The 16,685-nt window shown below is 61.2% G+C and overlaps 1 protein-coding gene across 1 annotated transcript in view; it reads right to left on the bottom strand.

Annotated features, from left to right (window-relative positions):
• Positions 1 to 13,608, bottom strand: part of ONECUT3 (one cut homeobox 3) — a 29,523-nt gene extending 15,915 nt beyond the window's left edge. The window contains exon 1 of the mRNA XM_021528239.1: positions 12,579 to 13,608. Coding sequence (XP_021383914.1) covers positions 12,579 to 13,608 — 1,030 coding nt within the window. The remainder of the gene's footprint in view (positions 1 to 12,578) is intronic.
• Between the last annotated feature and the right edge of the window lie 3,077 nt (positions 13,609 to 16,685).

The raw sequence follows: 16,685 nt of genomic DNA, 5'->3' as shown, positions 1-16,685 counted from the left end.
CATTCCCCATTCCCTACCCCATTCCCTGCCCCATTCCCCATTCCCTGCCCCATTCCCCATTCCCTGCCCCGTTCCCTGCCCCATTCCCCATTCCCTGCCCCATTCCCTGTTCCCTGCCCCATTCCCCTTTCCCTGCCCCATTCCCCATTCCCTGCCCCATTCCCTGTTCCCTGCCCCATTCCCTGTTCCCTGCCCCATTCCCCTTTCCCTGCCCTATTCCCCTTTCCCTGCCCCATTCCCCGTTCCCTGCCCCATTCCCCATTCCCTGCCCAATTCCCTTCCCCATTCCCCTTTCCCTGCCCCATTCCCCATTCCCTGCCCCATTCCCCATTCCCTGCCCAATTCCCTTCCCCATTCCCCTTTCCCTGCCCCATTCCCCGTTCCCTGCCCCATTCCCCTTTCCCTGCCCCATTCCCCATTCCCTGCCCCATTCCCTGTTCCCTGCCCCATTCCCCTTTCCCTGCCCCATTCCCCTTTCCCTGCCCCATTCCCCTTTCCCTGCCCCATTCCCTGTTCCCTACCCCATTCCCTGCCCATCCCCAGCGCTTTCCCCCCAGGGTGGGCCGGTGGAATGGGGCAGCAGAGCTGGGGAAGGGGCTCGGGATGGTTACAGGGAATGGTTTCTCTTGGAAAGGGGTTTGGGGTAAAATGGGCTGAGAAGGAAAGGAGAGAGTGAAGGGGGGAAAGAGGGCAGCGAGAAATGAGGCAAGAGGAAAAGGAATAAAGCAAAGAGAAAGAAAAGGAAGAAGAGGAAAAGGAGGAGTTGCAGAAGGAGAGAGAAAAGGGGAAAAAATAATAAAAAAAGATAAAAGAAAAGGAGAAATATAAAGAAAAGGAAAAGCTAGGAAAGGGGGAAAGAAAAAGGAAGAAGTAAAAGGGAAACAAAGGGAGAAAGAGTGAAAGAAAGGAGGGGGGAAGGGAGAAAAAGAAAAGGTAAAGAAGAAAGGAAAATGGAAAAAGAAAACAAGGAGGAGAGGAGGGAGCAAGGGGACCCGCGGGTGGCACAGCTGTGCCCGAGGCAATGCCCAGCAGCCCCTTGTTTCCCCTTTCCACTCCTGCCTCTTGTCTGCTGTTCTTGCACAGCAGGAGACACTGCCAGGGCACTGCCAGGGGACAGTGACACTGCCAGGGGACAGTGACACTACCAGGGGACACTGACACATCCAGGGCACTGCCAGGGGACAGTGACACTGCCAGGGCACTGCCAGGGGACAGTGACACTGCCAGGGGACACTGACACATCCAGGGCACTGCCAGGGGACAGTGACACTGCCAGGGGACAGTGACACTGCCAGGGGACTGCCAGGGGACAGTGACACTGCCGGGGCTCTGACAAGGGACAGTGACACTGCCAGGGGACACTGGCACATCCAGGGCACTGCCAGGGGACAGTGACACTGCCAGGGGACAGTGACACTGCCAGGGCACTGCCAGGGCACTGCCAGGGGACAGTGACACTCCCGGTGGTCTCTGCCAGGGGACAGTGACAGTGGCACTGCCAGGTGCTGCCCCCTCCCCCCGGCAGCATCCCGGGGGTTCCTGGGCTGGGCTGCAGCTCCGGGAGTGAATCCCTCATCCAGAGGAAGCACAAACCCTCCGCAAAGCCCCTGAGAAGCGCTGGGGTACGAGGCTGAGGGGGGTCTGAGCCCCCAGGGCCCTGAATGTCCCCCAGGGTCCCTCTCCCGAGGATGGAGAACCTGGCTCACCCCAGCTGAGCACAGCGGTGCCACCGCCTCGCCGTGTGGCAAAAACCAGAGCAAAGAAATCAGCTGGGTTCCTCGTGGAGATGGTGAAGGCAGAGGAATCGGCAGTTTGGAGTGGAAAAGGCTGTCACGGTTTTGGGTGATGCTTTCAGACTTTTTCCAGGAAAAGCGAGCTGGTTTGGAATCATCTTTCCCCAAATAAATGCCTTGATTCTGATGATTTGTTTTCAATTTCTGTTTTCTGGCTGCCTGTGTGTGCAGGGAAGTGAGTGGGTGGCTTTGGGCAGTCCAGGAGAGGAGCCCTCAGGGAAACACCAGGGTAGGGATTCGCTGCCCTCCACTTGAGAAATGTCACCAAAATCCTCCAATTTGGCCCCAAAAAGAGGATTAACATCAGGCATTGATCCAGGCATCCATTTCCAGAGGCTTTGGGGTGACTCTGAAGTCTGGCAGGGCAGTGTTGGCATCGCACTTTCCCTCTGTTCCTATTCCCTATCCCCATTCCCTGCCCCATTCCCTGCTCTATTCCTTTCCCCATTCCCTGCCCCATTCCCTGCCCCGTTCCCTGCCCCATTCCCTGCCCCATTCCCTGCCCCATTCCCTGTCCCTTTCCCTGCTCTATGCCTTTCCCCATTCCCTGCTCCATTCCCTGCCCCATTCCCTGCTCCATTCCCTGCCCCATTCCCTGCTCCATTCCCTGCCCCATTCCCTGCTCCATTCCCTGCCCTGTTCCCTGCTCTATTCCTTTCCCCATTCCCTGCTCTATTCCTTTCCCCATTCCCTGCTCTATTCCTTTCCCCATTCCCTGCCCATTCCCTGCTCCATTCCCTGCCCCATTCCCTGCTCTATTCCTTTCCCCATTCCCTGCTCCATTCCCTGCCCATTCCCTGCCCCATTCCCTGCCCCATTCCCTGCTCCATTCCCTGCCCATTCCCTGTCCCATTCCCTGCTCTATTCCTTTCCCCATTCCCTGCTCCATTCCCTGCCCCATTCCCTGTCCCGTTCCCTGCTCTATTCCCCGCCCCATTCCCTGGAGTTGGGGGGCGGATGGAGAAGGGACCCCCCATTCTGGGGAGGCCCTGGAAGCACAAACCCCTTTGGCATCGAGCATCACATCCAGCCCCGCTGTGCCAGCTGCTGCTCCATCCCCGCAGGGAAACGCAGCCCAGATCCCCCCAAGCCGGGCTGGGATTTATCCGGGATTTATCCGGGATTTATCCGGGATTTACCCCGGCATTTATCCGGGGGTGCCGCGCCAGGCCTAACGAGAGACGCTCGGAAGATGGGAAAATCGCGGATCTCTGGGGAAATGGCAGGGTGGGCGCTGTCGCTGCGCGGCCCCGCGCCGGAGCAGCGCCCGGAGCGCTGAGATCTGCCGGCCCCCGATGCCATGGCCCGGCAGCGGCTCCCGGCGCCTTGGCGAATTCAGCCCCGATGGAGAGAGAGACTTCGCTCCTTTCCTGCTCCTTCTCGGCCCTCGGCAGGAGCGCGGCTCCCACAGAGGGACCTGGAAAGGCGCCGGGGCACCGCGGCGTTCCTCGGTGTCCCTATTCCCTTGCGCCATTCTCTGCCCCTTTACCTTTCCCTATTCCCTTCCCCTGTTCCCTGTCCCATTCCCTTCCCCCATTCCCTTCCCCCATTCCCTGTCCCCATTCCCTGCCCTATTCCCTATCCCATTCCCTGTCCTCATTCCCTGCCCTATTCCCTGTCCCCATTCCCTTCCCCATTCCCTGCCCCACTCCCTGTCCTATTCCTTGTCCCATTCCCTGTCCCTGTTCCCCTGGCACTGCCAGAGCTCTGCCCCATTCCCTGTCCCATTCCCTGTCCCCATTCCCTTCCCCCATTCCCTTCCCCATTCCCTGTCCCATTCCCTGTCCCTATTCCCTGCCCCATTCCCTTCCCCCATTCCCTTCCCCATTCCCTGCCCCACTCCCTGTCCTATTCCCTGTCCCTATTCCCTGCCCTCTCCCTGTCCCTGTTCCCCTGGCACTGCCAGAGCTCTGCCCCGCGCTGCCAAAGCACCCTCATCCCCTCTGCTGCCCGGGGAAACTGAGGCACGAGCGGGGTTGTCACCCCATGGCTACCTCACTGCTCGTGTCCCTCCCACGTGGTGGCACTTGGTGTGGGGAGGCCTGGGGACATTTCCTGGGGGCAAAGCCACCCTTGCCATGGCCCTGGGACTGTCCCCTGCACTCCTCGGGGACACCACCCCCGTGGCCCGAGGTGTTTCCCCGCTGTTGATCCATCTGGGGGTTTTGTAGGGTCCCTGACAGCCCAACCTGACATTTTGGGTTCCCGGTGGTGCCCTCAGGGCTGTGCCACACACCGAGCCCCCTCGGAGCACCCAACCCCGCGGGCCCAAATGTTTATTTTGGCTCTCTGGATTCGTTCTGCAGCAGGAGAGCTCCGCTCCCCTCCAGCCCGCTGGGAGAGCTGCAGCTCCCTGCTGAGCCCTGAGCTCAGCACAGTGGGCTTGGTTCAGACCAGAAAAAGCTGCAATTTGCTCTTCCTTTTTTTTTTTCTTTTCTTTTTTGGGTTATTTTTGGTTTTTGTTTTTGTCATGATTTTGGTTTTTTCTAGTTTTTGTTGTGGTTTGGTTTGGTTTGGTTTGGTTTGGTCAAGATGTTGGGATTTTCCTCCCTCCTCTGCAAGCAAGGAGAACACAGCCAGTCCCAGCCTTCCCACAGCCCCTGCTCCATACAGAGATTTTCCATGCCTTTTTCCCAGGCTGGGCAGAGCTGAGCCCCCCTCAGCCTGCCAGGGGTGACGAGGTCCCAAATCCCAAAGTGAACCCAAGCAACACGATCAAGCCTGCCAGTCTCAGCCCAGCATCCCTGCATCCCCCCTGGGCAAGGCGTTGACCCCAGCACCTGTGGAACGGCTCGAACCCAACTCCTCCAGACATAAAACACCTTGAACCCCGTGGAACGGCTTTCAAATCACTGCTGACACCTTGAACCCCATGGAGCAGCTTTTAAATCACTGCTGAACCTCCTCTCCATGCACTGCAGAAACCACTGCTTTCAGTGTTTAGAGCATTGATGCAGACCTTTAATGGAATGTATATATATTCCATCATATATATTTCAAGAATGACCCTAATAACTTAGCAAATTTTTTTTTAAAAACCTTAACAAATTTATACATACATATATGTAAAAAATAACATAAATACACGCATACACACACACACACATATATATATGTGTGTGTGTGTGTGTGTGTGTGTGTGTATAAAATTTTGCTAACTTATTAGAGTCATTCCTGAAATCCTACCCATGCTCTCAGTTTTCATATTTGGTCCTTATTTTTTAAATACCCTGGTCCCTCCTTCCAGCACCAGAGAACCCACGTTGTCTCTTTGCTTTGCTATTTTTTAACAACACCAAACATTTAAAAAATCCATTTCTCCAGTCCAAGCCTGACTTGCATTACGTCTTGCTGGATACAAAGATCTCCCAGTATCATCTGGGGTATTAACAAGATTTTTGGATTTCCATTAAATCAGCAAATTTTGCCTCTCAGTGGCCAAAGTCGCGCACGGAGCCAGGATTAAACCCAGTCCAAACGCTGCCAGGAGCTGCTGCTCGCCAGCAGCCTGCCCCAGCAATGCCCACCTGCAGGGAGCTGCTCTGGGCCCCACCCGCCCCAAGCCCTGCGAGCTGCCCCTGGGCTGGGCAGGAGCAGGGCCATGGCCAAGTGCTCATCCATCCCAGCTGGGCCAGACCATACCCCCGGCTGGTGGGACACGTCCTGGGCTGGTGGGACTCATCCTGGGCTGGTGGGACTCATCCTGGGCTGGTGGGACACATCCTGGGCTGGTGGGGCATGTTCTGGGTTGGTGGGATATGTTGCGGGTTGGTGGGACACATCCTGGGCTAGTGGGACTCATCCTGGGCTGGTGGGACACATCCTGGATTGGTGGGACTCATCCTGGGCTGGTGGGACACATCCTGGGCTGGTGGGACACGTCCTGGGCTGGTGGGACATTCCTGGGCTGGTGGGACACATCCTGGATTGGTGGGACTCATCCTGGGCTGGTGGGACTCATCCTGGGCTGGTGGGACACGTCCTGGGCTGGTAGGACACGTCCTGGGCTGGTGGGGCATGTTCTGGGTTGGTGGGACACATCCTGGGCTAGTGGGACACGTCCTGGGCTAGTGGGACACGTCCTGGGCTGGCGGGGCATGTTCTGGGTTGGTGGGACTCATCCTGGGTCAGTGGGCCACATCCTGGATTGGTGGGACTCATCCTGAGCTGGTGGGACACGTCCTGGGTTGGTGGGACACGTCCTGAGCTGGTGGGACACGTCCTGGGTTGGTGGGACACGTCCTGAGCTGGTGGGACACGTCCTGGGTTGGTGGGACACGTTCTGGGTTGGTGGGACATTCCTGGGTCGGTGGAACTCATCCTGGGTTGGTGGAACATGTTCTGGGCTGGTGGGACACGTTCTGGGCTGGTGGGACATGTTCTGGGTTGGTGGGACATGTTCTGGGTTGGTGGGACTCATCCTGGGTCAGTGGGCCACATCCTGGATTGGTGGGACTCATCCTGAGCTGGTGGGACACGTCCTTGGTTGGTGGGACACGTTCTGGGTTGGTGGGACATGTTCTGGGCTGGTGGGACATGTTCTGGGTGTGTGGGACATTCCTGGGTTGGTGGGACTCATCCTGGGCTCCCTTAAGCCTCAGCTTCATGCTGAACTCCAGGAATTTGGACATCTCAGCTCAAATCCAAAAAAGCCAGGCCAGAGCCATGAACGTGGATTCGCAGTGAGAGCAGATCAGAGCTGCCCGATGCCTCCATTCCTACTCAAGGTGGGCTTCCCTCTGCTCGAACCTTTCCAAAAACCTCAGGGACCCTCAGGAGACCCTTCCTCTCCTGGGGAGGTGACTGGTCCAGTTCTGCCCGAGCCAGGGGAGCAGCAATTCCCGCAGGGAACACGGCCCTGCTGAGGCAGCAGCATCCCAAATCCCAGCCCAGCTCTGGGGCAGGAGGACACTCGGAATTCCCACCGAGCTGCCAAGGCTCAGCTCTTCCAGACCAGGCTCTGATGGAGCTGATTTCATTTCCAATCTTATTTTTCTGTTCCTGTTTCAGCCCTCGCCGCCCGCTCCGAGCCCAGGAGAGCCTCACAGCAGGAGCCCCTGTGGCAGGAGGTTTCTGCGGGGATTTTGGTTCCTTTACTCCCAGGGGCAGGGCAGGACATTCCCTGGGCAGGAAAACACAGCCGGGGCCTCTGCTCTTCTGCCGTCTCCATCCCTCTCCTGCCTCTGCAGCGATGGGAGCAGAGCTTCCTCCTCAGCCCCTCAGTGCGGCACCGCTGCCCCCCCAGAGCCACAGGGCCCCGCAGCTGCCTCTGAGCGGAATGAGAAAATATTGGATTTGTTTTGTGAAGGGAAAAAAAAAAAAAAAAGAAAAAAAAAAAGAAAAAAATAAAATCCAATATTCTGTCTGAGATCCCAGACTCCGTGCCTGGTTATGGCAGGAAAATGCTGTAAATCTCCCCTTTCCCCACCAGCTGGGAGAGAAAAACCCATTTTCTTTTAATATTCTTATTTTTCTCCTGGTCTAAGCCCCATCATTTTGCAGTCAGCTCTGCAATCTCTTTGTTGACCAGGGTTAAACCTGCTCTCCCGGCTCCCCCGACCCCGGGAAGTCGCCTCGCACACCCTTCCCAGCAGCTCCCAGGCAGCGGCAATGAGATTTTAATAGATGTATTTTCAAATTAGTTCTGGGCCTTTCAAGACTTATCAGTTAAATGAGGTTTTTCAAATTGATTCAAAGGTCACTCCGAGAGTTTTCTCTTCTCTGTTATCTCTCCCTTATGGTTTCAGTGGCGATTGACAGGACAAGGAAAAAAATTATCACCCGCGTGTTGTACACCCAGAAAAAGATAAACCCAACAAAAACCCACCCAAAATGCGAGCCCAAATTAAACGGAGGCGGCAAGAAAAGCCCGAGGCGTGGCCCCGGGGGCTGGGGCGATGTGCAGAGCCCGTGCGGGATTCGGGGAGCAGCGTCTGGGGGAGCAGAACCCCGCGGGCGCGGATGGGCGGCGGGCGGCACCCCCGGGGAAGGGAGGCTGTTTCCTGCGGGGTGGGGGCGAGGAACCCCATTTAATGTTTAACCCGCGGGAGGTTTATTGGCCCCTTCGGAGGCGCAGATTAGGAGCAAACAGAAAAACAGCCGCGGGCGGAGCGGGGCGGCCCCGCTGCGCTGATAAGGCGGCGGCGCGGAGCGGGGCGCGGAGGGTGCGGGGAGCTGCGGGTTCGGGCGGGACACGGGGTTCGGGCAAGGAGGGACACCAGGAGCTGCGGGACACGGGGTTCGGGCAGTGCGGGACACCAGGAGCTGCGGGACACGGGGTTCGGGCAAGGAGGGACACGAGGATCTGCAGGACACGGGTGCGGGACACGGGGTTCAGGCAGTGCGGGACACCAGGAGCTGCGGGACACGGGGTTCAGGCAGTGCGGGACACGGGGAGCCGCGGGACACAGGGCTCAGGCAGTGCGGGACACGGGTGCGGGACACGGCGCACGGAGAGGAGCGGAGCGCGCAGCGGCCGCCCCCGCGCAGCCGGGGACACCGGCGGCAGCCGCTCCGCCCGGGCGGCTCCGCACAGGCGGAGAAAGCCGCCCCTAATTCACGGAATCCTAAAACGGGTTGCTTCAGATGGGACCTTAAAGCTCATCTCGTTCCAACTATATTTACGAGCTAAAAAAAAAAATTTTTTAGAAAAATCAAATAGTGATTTAAGGAAAAAATTAAGAAATTCAAGTTTAAAAAAAAATACATATAACCCAAACCAAAACAAAAAAACACCACACTTGTTAAGGTTTGGTTTGTTGGTTTTTGTTTCCCAACTGGGACAAAGCTTTGCCTCCTTTCCCGAATCTTTCTCCGACTCCCTGCGCGGGCAGCTCTCCCAGGCTGGGAGGAACCGCTGCGAGCCGGGACCCCCAAAATCTCGTTTTTGCCCATTTTACGGCGATAAAAACAATTGTCTCCCGGTCCTCCAAAGCTCCCCGCGGCTGCTGCGCCTTTTCCCCGTCGCCTGCGGCCACGCGCGGATCGAAAGCAACGAAACCGTCCGCGATTTTCTGCCGCTCTCCCGGGCCAGAGCCGGGCCGGGGCCGGGGCCGGGAGGAGCCGTCGTTGGGCCAAAGTCGTTTGAAAGAGGCTGAAATTAAAACAAAACTCGTGAAAAAAAAAAATTAAATATATATATATATATATATATTTCCAAAGGTCTTATTCAGCGCCATCTTGTCCTTTTTTCTATCAAGTCTGTGTATTAATTCGCGGTATTAATTAGTGACATTAATTATTGGTATTGTCAAAGCTCTCAGGCATTTGCCTTGACCCAGCCCCGCGGTCGTGCTCACAGTTCCGGGGTGATTTTGGGGTTTGTGTTGAAAAACGACACTTGGGAGACAGGATTCATAGGAGGAGAGGAAGAATTTAAAAAAGAAAGGAAAAGGAAGCAAAAGAATGGAAAAGAATGGAAAAGTAAAGGGGAACGAAGGAAGGAAAGAAGGAAAGAAAGAAGGAAAGAAAGAAGGAAAGAAAGAAGGAAAGAAAGAAGGAAAGAAAGAAGGAAAGAAAGAAAGAAAGAAAGAAAGAAAGAAAGAAAGAAAGAAAGAAAGAAAGAAAGAAAGAAAGAAAGAAAGAAAGAAAGAAAGAAAGAAAGAAAGAAAGAAAGAACCAAACAAAACGAACAAAACCAAGTTAAACCAAAAAATAATTAAAATGGAGAACGAAAAAGCGGGGCTGGGGGGTGAGGGGTGGAAGTGCTAATGGAAAAATAAAACGAAAGGTTGAAGAGGGAAAAGGAGAAGCGAATGCAGAAGCAGCAGGAGCTGCCCAGCTCTGAGGGCTGCCCGGGCCCCACGCGCGGGGTGAATTCCACGCACAGCCGGGGGAAGCACGGCAGGAGACCCCGAGCGCCCCTCGGAGCTGGGCGTGAAGGAAGCGGCGCAGGGAGCGCCGTGCCACGACGGCGTTGTCGCCCTCCCGGGAAATAATCACGAGCGAATTTCCTGGTCCTGAGTGTCGGAATAAATCCGTGGCGGGCAGGGGGTTCCCGCTAGAGGCGGGGAGCTGGGATGGGAGCGCATCCACAGCCACGCGAGGGACACGCAGGGCGGCGAGGCACCCCCTGCGCCCGCGGACACGCGGGGACGGAGGTGCGGGAACGCTCCCGCCGCCCCCAGCACCCCTCGGGTGCCTTTTCCGCCCCCGGGGCACGAGGGGGTTCAGCGGGTGGGGGTCACACCCGTGCAGGGACCCCAAAAGTGCCACCGTGGGAGCTGTGCGTCACCCACGGGCCCTCGCAGGCCTCGCGGGGCGGTCACAAAGTTGGTGGAGATGAATCTGGAGCGGGCCCGGGGGTCGCGGAGATGAATGGCCCGGGGGGACGGGCTGGGCACCGCCAGCTGCTGCCCAGATGTTTCTCCGTGGGACCCCTCCTCTTCTGCGGAGCCCCTTGGGGCGAGCGGGGCCGGAGGGAGCCCGGGGCGGCCGGAGCTGCAGCCCCCTCATCTCCCAGCTGAATAATTAATGGTTCATCTGCGGAGGGACGGGGGGAACTGGGGTGGAAAGAGGAGAAAAGCGGCGGGTGCCATTTCTAGGGGCCCGGCGTGGTCATCGATCCGCGACTCACTGACTCGGACTAATCCATCAGATGGACTCCTGCGGCCCCGGACCGGGACCAGGGCTAGGATCAAAAATAGGAACAAAAAAAAGACAATAGGAATAAGAATAGGACCGCGACCAGAACCAGCACCAAGAATTGGAATAGGAATAGAACCAGGAGCAGAACGAGGAATAGGACCAGAAAGAGAAACGGGAATAGAACCAGGACAGAAGCAGGAATAGGATCAGAATCAGTACCAGTCCTTGCCCCGGCCATGCCATACGTCGAACAATTTTTTTTTTTTTTTCCCCTTTTACCAGGAAGGAAAAATTCCTCTCGCCGCCCAGGTCCCTCCCTGCTTGCCGGGGGGCGAGGGTAGCAACCATCCGGACCCCTCCGGGCCGGGGCAGCGGGAAGAACAAGCGGGCTCACCCCGAGGCCTCGGGCCGGGCCGGGCCGGGGATTCACCTGCATCGATCGGGGGCTCGGGCCCGGCCCCCAGCGCGACCCCGGCCCCCGATGCCGCCGCTCGGGGCCGCCGGGCCGGGGCCGGGCCCGGGGGGCTGGGGCGGGCCCCAGGAGCGGCCCCGGGCGGGGGAGACGGCGGCAGGAGCGAAACGAAAGCGGGACCCAGCGGGGCTCGGGGCCGGAACAAAGCGGCAGGACCGGGGGGGCGGCTCGGCCGAGCCCCTCCGGAGCGGCCCGAGCCCCCGTGGGGAGCGAGGCGCGGCAGGGCAGGCTCGGGACGGGAGCTTGGGCTGGTGGTGGGTGGAATTTTTCCTGTTTTCACGGACAGCAAATGAACAAACCCCGCTCCCCGGAAATCTGGGGGGTTAATTCCTGTAAATAATGGGGACATGGCGGCCCTGGCGTCGGAGGAAACGGCGCCGGGGAAGAAAACTAATTTGGGGCAGAATAAATCCCCCACGGCGACGTGAGGAGCAAAGAGGCGACAGCAGGGACAGGGACCCTACGAGCCGGTTCGGGGACAGGGATCCCTGACACGGGCCGGGGACAAGGACCTCTCGAGGCGGGCCGAGAAGAGGGTTCCTCCTGAGCTTCCTCCAGCTGCGGCCGCCTTTTTATCACCACCATCACGGTTATTTTCAATTATTATTACTATTATTATTTTTAAATTATTCATTATTATTTCCAATTCTGGCGAAGCAGAAGCCCAAACCCGCTGCTCAATTAGCCCAAACAACGGGGGCATTAAACGGCCGATCGCGGCAGTGTTTAAATCTTTATTTACCAGAACCTTGTAAAGCCAGGAACAATTTGCATTCTATTAACTGCTTTTCAATAGGGCATCGACTGGAACTAAAAGATGCCACTACCCTGCCCTAATTAAAGAGCAACTGAATTACACTAAATACATATGAACGCTGCTCTTCCCCATAAATAACGGCGGGTCCTCGTCGCTGGCTTTGCCCGTCCCCACGGGGAGCTCGGATTTCTTAAAAAATAAATTTAAAATCACTAACGCGTGTTTTGTCCGCCACGGCTCGGCCCGGCGGAGCCAAGAGCTCCAGCGGTGTCCGGGGGGAGCGGCTCTGTGCCGGGGCCGGCGGGGAGCACCGGGCACGTCCCCGCTCGCCGCTGTCCCCTCTGTCCCACCCTCCGGCCCTTTCCCCGCGACCCCCGCCCGCCCTCGGCACAGATCGCCGCGTTCCTCCAGCACAGCCCCGGCCCGAGCCCGCGGGCAGCGGCGCCGCGGGACCGCGACCCAGCCGGGGATTGAGACACGGGGCAGCCGGAGGGAGCGGAGCGCGGCCCCGGTGCCGCAGCCCCGCTGGGGTGGCCCGGAGATTGCCCTGAGCGCGGCCTCGGTACCGAGAGGCGGCGGCCGAAGCGACCGCGGAGGAGTTCCAGGGTTCTGCCGGCGCCACGGGGCCGGTTCGGCGGCACCGAGAGGGAAATCCCCGAGGCAGGGGGACGGGCGGCGGCGAACGGGCGCCTCTCGGCTCCGTCCAGCCGCGATCCCGCATCTCTCGCGGGCAGCAGCAGGCCCGGAGAGGCGGGAGGTCGCCTTAGGTATAACTCACCTTAAATAAAAATTCCTTCCCTTTGGTCTTAAGGTCGCAAACCGGGTCGGTAACACCGCCCGGGCCCGACCCCAGTTCGCGACGGCAGCCCCGGAACCCCCGAGGGTTCCCACGCGCGTTCGCAGCACCCCTTGACCCACCCGCCCGGGGGTACGGGGCAGGCGGCCCGAGCCGCGCCGTGCCGTGTCCTACCTGCCAGTCTGAGCGCCGACATCCTCTGAAATTCCGGCTCCTGCAACCATTTCCACATCCTGCGGAAAGTCTCCCGGCCGGACTTGAGCTTACTCCAGGGCTTGGGGTTCCGCAGCAGGTCCGAGAGGGTCCCCTGGGAGCGGCACAAGATCCTCTGCGCGAAGATGGCCTGCGGGATGCTGTACCGCTTCAGCTCGGCCGTGATCCGCTGGGCCACCTCCTTGGTGTTGATCTCCTCCACCTGCCCGGAGCCGCCGGGCTGGGAGCCGGGGCCGGGCGCGGGGCGCTCCCGCTCGCCCAGCAGCGAGGCTCCGGGCTGGCCGTGCGGGTGGCCGTGCGGGTGCATCCCGTTGAGCGGCGGCATCATGGCCGAGCTGGGCGCCGCCAGCCCCCGCGCCAGGTGCTCCTCGCCCCGGGACAGCATCGCGGCGTGCGAGTCGAAGCCGTTGGGCGAGAGCATCTTCTCGTTGGGCAAGTGGCCGGCGGGGCCGTAGGGGGCCAGCGGCTGCTGGGCGTTGTGGAGGCTGCCCAGCCCGTTGGGCAGCGGCGACAGGGGCTGCCCCATGGCCGGCATGTCCTTGGGGTAGTGGCTGTAGAGGTTGCCCATGGAGGCCAAGCTCCGCTCGTCGCGCATGAGGGTGAAGCTACCGCTGACGTTGCCGGCCAGGCGCTGGTGTGGGTGGTGGTGGTGGTGGTGGTGGTGCGGGTGGTGGAACTTCTCCGAGACGGTGGAGATGGGCGGCAGGTGCTGCAGGGGAGTCAGCGTGGTGTAGGTGCTGCTCAGGCTCATGCCGGAGGGCGACTCGCAGGACATGCTCATGGCGGGGTGCAGCGGGGCTCCCAGGCTGTGCTCGCCGCGGTAGTCCCCCCCCTCCAGGATGGAGGCCATGCCCGAGACCATGGCGGGCCGGCCGTGCGGCACCAGGTTGCGGTGCGAGCTCTGCCGCCCGTGCGCGGGGCTCAGCAGCTCGGCGGGCTGCGAGTGCGGGACTCCGTGCAGGCTGCCCAGGTTCTCCATCGCCAGCTCCATGGTGGCCGCCGGGCTCTGCCGCTGCCTCGCCCGCTCGCTCGCTGCCTTCCTCCCCCACCCCCCCGCCGCCGCCGCCGCCGCCTCCTCCTCCTCCTCCTCCTCCACCGCCGCCCCCCCTCCCCGCGCCGGCTGCCCGGATTAATTCAGACTCCGCGCCCGGGGATCGATGTCCGCGCCCCGCGGTCAGGCCGGCATGGCGCGCCCGCCGCCCGCCCTGCCGGGCGCGGGGCTGGGGGCGCGGGGCTGGCGCGGGGCTGGCGCGGGGCGCGGGGCTCGGTGCGGGGCGGCTGCGGAGCCTCGGCCGCCGGCTCCCGGCAGCCTCGCTCTGGCCCGCGGCGTGACGTCAGCGCCGCCCCGCCCCGCCCCCCCGGCGGACCGAGCCGCCCCCCCGCCTCTCCCGGTGCCGCCGGGCGCGGGGAGCGCCTTCCCCGGAGCCCCGCCCGGCTCACCTTCCCCCGGCGCAGGGGTGACCCCTTTGACCCTCCCCGCACCGGCGGCCGCGCCCTCCCCGCCGCGCCCGGTGCCCAGCGCGCACCGCAGGTGGCGAGTGCCCACCTGAGCCCCCGCACATCTGGCTGGCCCCAGGCCACTCCCTGTGCGCGCAGCTGGCTGTGCCAGCCGCCCCTGGATGCGCCCGTGCCCCGCGTCCCCTGCCTCCCGCTGCCTGCCCCGTTCTCGACCCCGTGCCCCTCCCAAGGGTCTGGCTGTCCTGCCTACCCCAAATATCCTGTCCCGCACCCCCGGGGTTCCCCACGCGTGTCCCCCCGTCACCACCTTTTCCCTGCCCCTCGGCGAGCGCTGCCTCGGGAATGGAGAGGTGGCCTTGGCACGGGGAGGGGAGGTGACAGGGACACGCTTGGAGAGACACACGGTGCTGCAGGGCCCTGAGCAGCGGTGGTGGAGGAGGAAGAAAAAAAAAGGAGGAAGGAGAGGGAAAGAGAAAGAATAAATGGAAATGGAAAGTGGAAAACGCGAGGGGAAAATGGAAAATGAAATGGGAAAATGGAGAACGGAAAGAGAAAATTGAAAGGGAAAAGGGAAATGGAAAGGTAAAGGAACGGAGGGTGAGGAAGACTGGATGAAGAGCCAACGGCAGCCGGTTTTAGGCCACCGGAGGGGCTGGTGCTCGGTCTCCTTCCAGAACGGTTTTCAGCTGCCCCCGGCCCCGTTATCCCGGGCTGGCTCCCCGGGCAGTTCTGGCCTTTCCCGGCCGTGTCCGCTCACCCAGGTCGGCACACGCCGGTTTCCCAAGCCTTATTGAACAGACCGGGAAAATAAAAATAAAATCCATAGCTTCCTGCGGGTAGGGCCCTCCAGCCTCGCGTGGACTGCTCAGTTCCCGGCCACGGCCGGGCTCCAGGCGGCTGCCACAGCCGAGGGGCGGCCGGGAGGAGCTGGGAGCTCCGGTGCAGGGTGGCAGCAGCGGGAGAGCCGGGCCCGGCCCTCCCGGGGGTGTTCGTGGTGAGCCACCCGGCACCCGCCTGCTCAGGGAGCAATTCAGCCCAATTTCACATCTCATCCAAATTCAGTGCTTTTAACACAAGCCATCTCAAGCCACCTCACCCCATCTCAAGCCATCCGTTCCATCCATCTCATCGCATCCCCTCCGTCCCACTGTTTTCTATCCCATCTGGCAGCCTCTCCGGGAAGTCAATTAAGTGCCCAGTTCATTAAAATAAAGCCCCGCAAATTCCCGGGACGTGAGAGCAAGGGTAGATGACGATCGGAGGGGAGGGGGCCCTCCCCTCGGCCCATTTTCTGCCCCTTACACCTCGAGCCAGCCCCTGGAGCCGGGACGGGCCCCGCGAGCCGGGATGTGGAAGGACTCCAGCCCCTCTTTGGCCTCCCCCTCGGTTTGTGCCTGCCTGGAGGGCCGGGGGGGCCCGGGCAGGACCCCCGGAACGGAGGGAACCAGCCGGGCGGGGGGCTTTGAGGCAGGTAACGGGACCGGAGCCGGGCAGGGATGGGCAGGGGATGGCTCGGAGCTGGGCAGGGATGGGCAGGGGAAGGCTCGGAGCTGGGCAGGGATGGGCAGGGGGCCTGGAGCCGGGCAGTGCCAGAGGGTGCAGAGCGGCGGTATCGAGGAGGAGGTGGGGAACAAACCAGGGATGAAGCATCCGCGTCTGGAAGGGTTTCATTGAGTGTAATAATGGCGATAGCGCATCGACCGCCCATCGATAGATCTATCCCTGCAGCTGCCGTCCCGCACCGCGGCCCCGTGCGGGGCTCCCGACGCCCCCTCCGTCCCCAGCCCCGCCCGGCCCGCGGCACCGGGAGCCCCCCGGGACGGGCGCGGGACTCTGCCCTCCGCCGAGCCTCACACCGAGCAAACAGCAAAAAAAGAGAGAGACTTTTTAGTAATTAGTACGGCATAATTGAGTAATGCGGTAGCCCCGCGCCCCCCTCCTGCCCCCCCCGGCCCTTCCCCGATCGATGCAATATCATTAGGGCGAGAGGCACCGAGAACGCGGGGCCGGGGCGCGGGGAGGCGGCGGGAGCTCCCCGGGCCGGGGCTCCGGGCCGAGCCGCTGCGGTCCGTGAGAGCCGCGGGGTTCGCTGCCTGCGAGGCGGCTCCGGCCCGGGGAAAGCCCCTCGGAGCGCCCGGAGGCTCTGGCGATGGGCCGGGACGCAGCGCGGGGGAGAGGCCCCGGCTCCATTCGCCAGCTGGATGTTATTGATCCCTTCCCTCGCCACCTCTTTCTTCCTGAGCTCCCTCTCCCTATTTAATTCCCTTCCCTCTGCTCCTCCGCAGCCGCCCGGACAGCGCTCCGAGCGGAGCCGGGCAGTGCGGGCACCGGGGGCGCAGAGCGGTAAGTGCGGAGGGGGAGGGGGGTCGGGGCAGCCCCCACCCCCCCACATCCTCGCAGCGACCACGGAGCAGAGAGGCGCGGACCCAGCAGCCCCCTCCCCAACCTCCCGGCTCCCCAGAGCTGCGCTCGGTGTCCCCGTGCCTGCCCCGCTGTCCCCGGGCCGTGCGGGGCTCCTGGGGCGGCCCGCACCGGGGGCTGCGCGGCCCCAGAGCCGGGGCATTGCTGCCGCTCCCCTGCAGGTACCGTGCCCGCCGGTGCCGCTGCGCA

This window comes from Lonchura striata, chromosome 28, assembly GCF_046129695.1.
Source record: "Lonchura striata isolate bLonStr1 chromosome 28, bLonStr1.mat, whole genome shotgun sequence".
Lineage (NCBI taxonomy): Eukaryota > Metazoa > Chordata > Aves > Passeriformes > Estrildidae > Lonchura > Lonchura striata.
The sequence above is the reverse complement of the archived record's forward strand: the minus strand, read 5'-3'. Positions and strand labels throughout refer to the sequence as shown.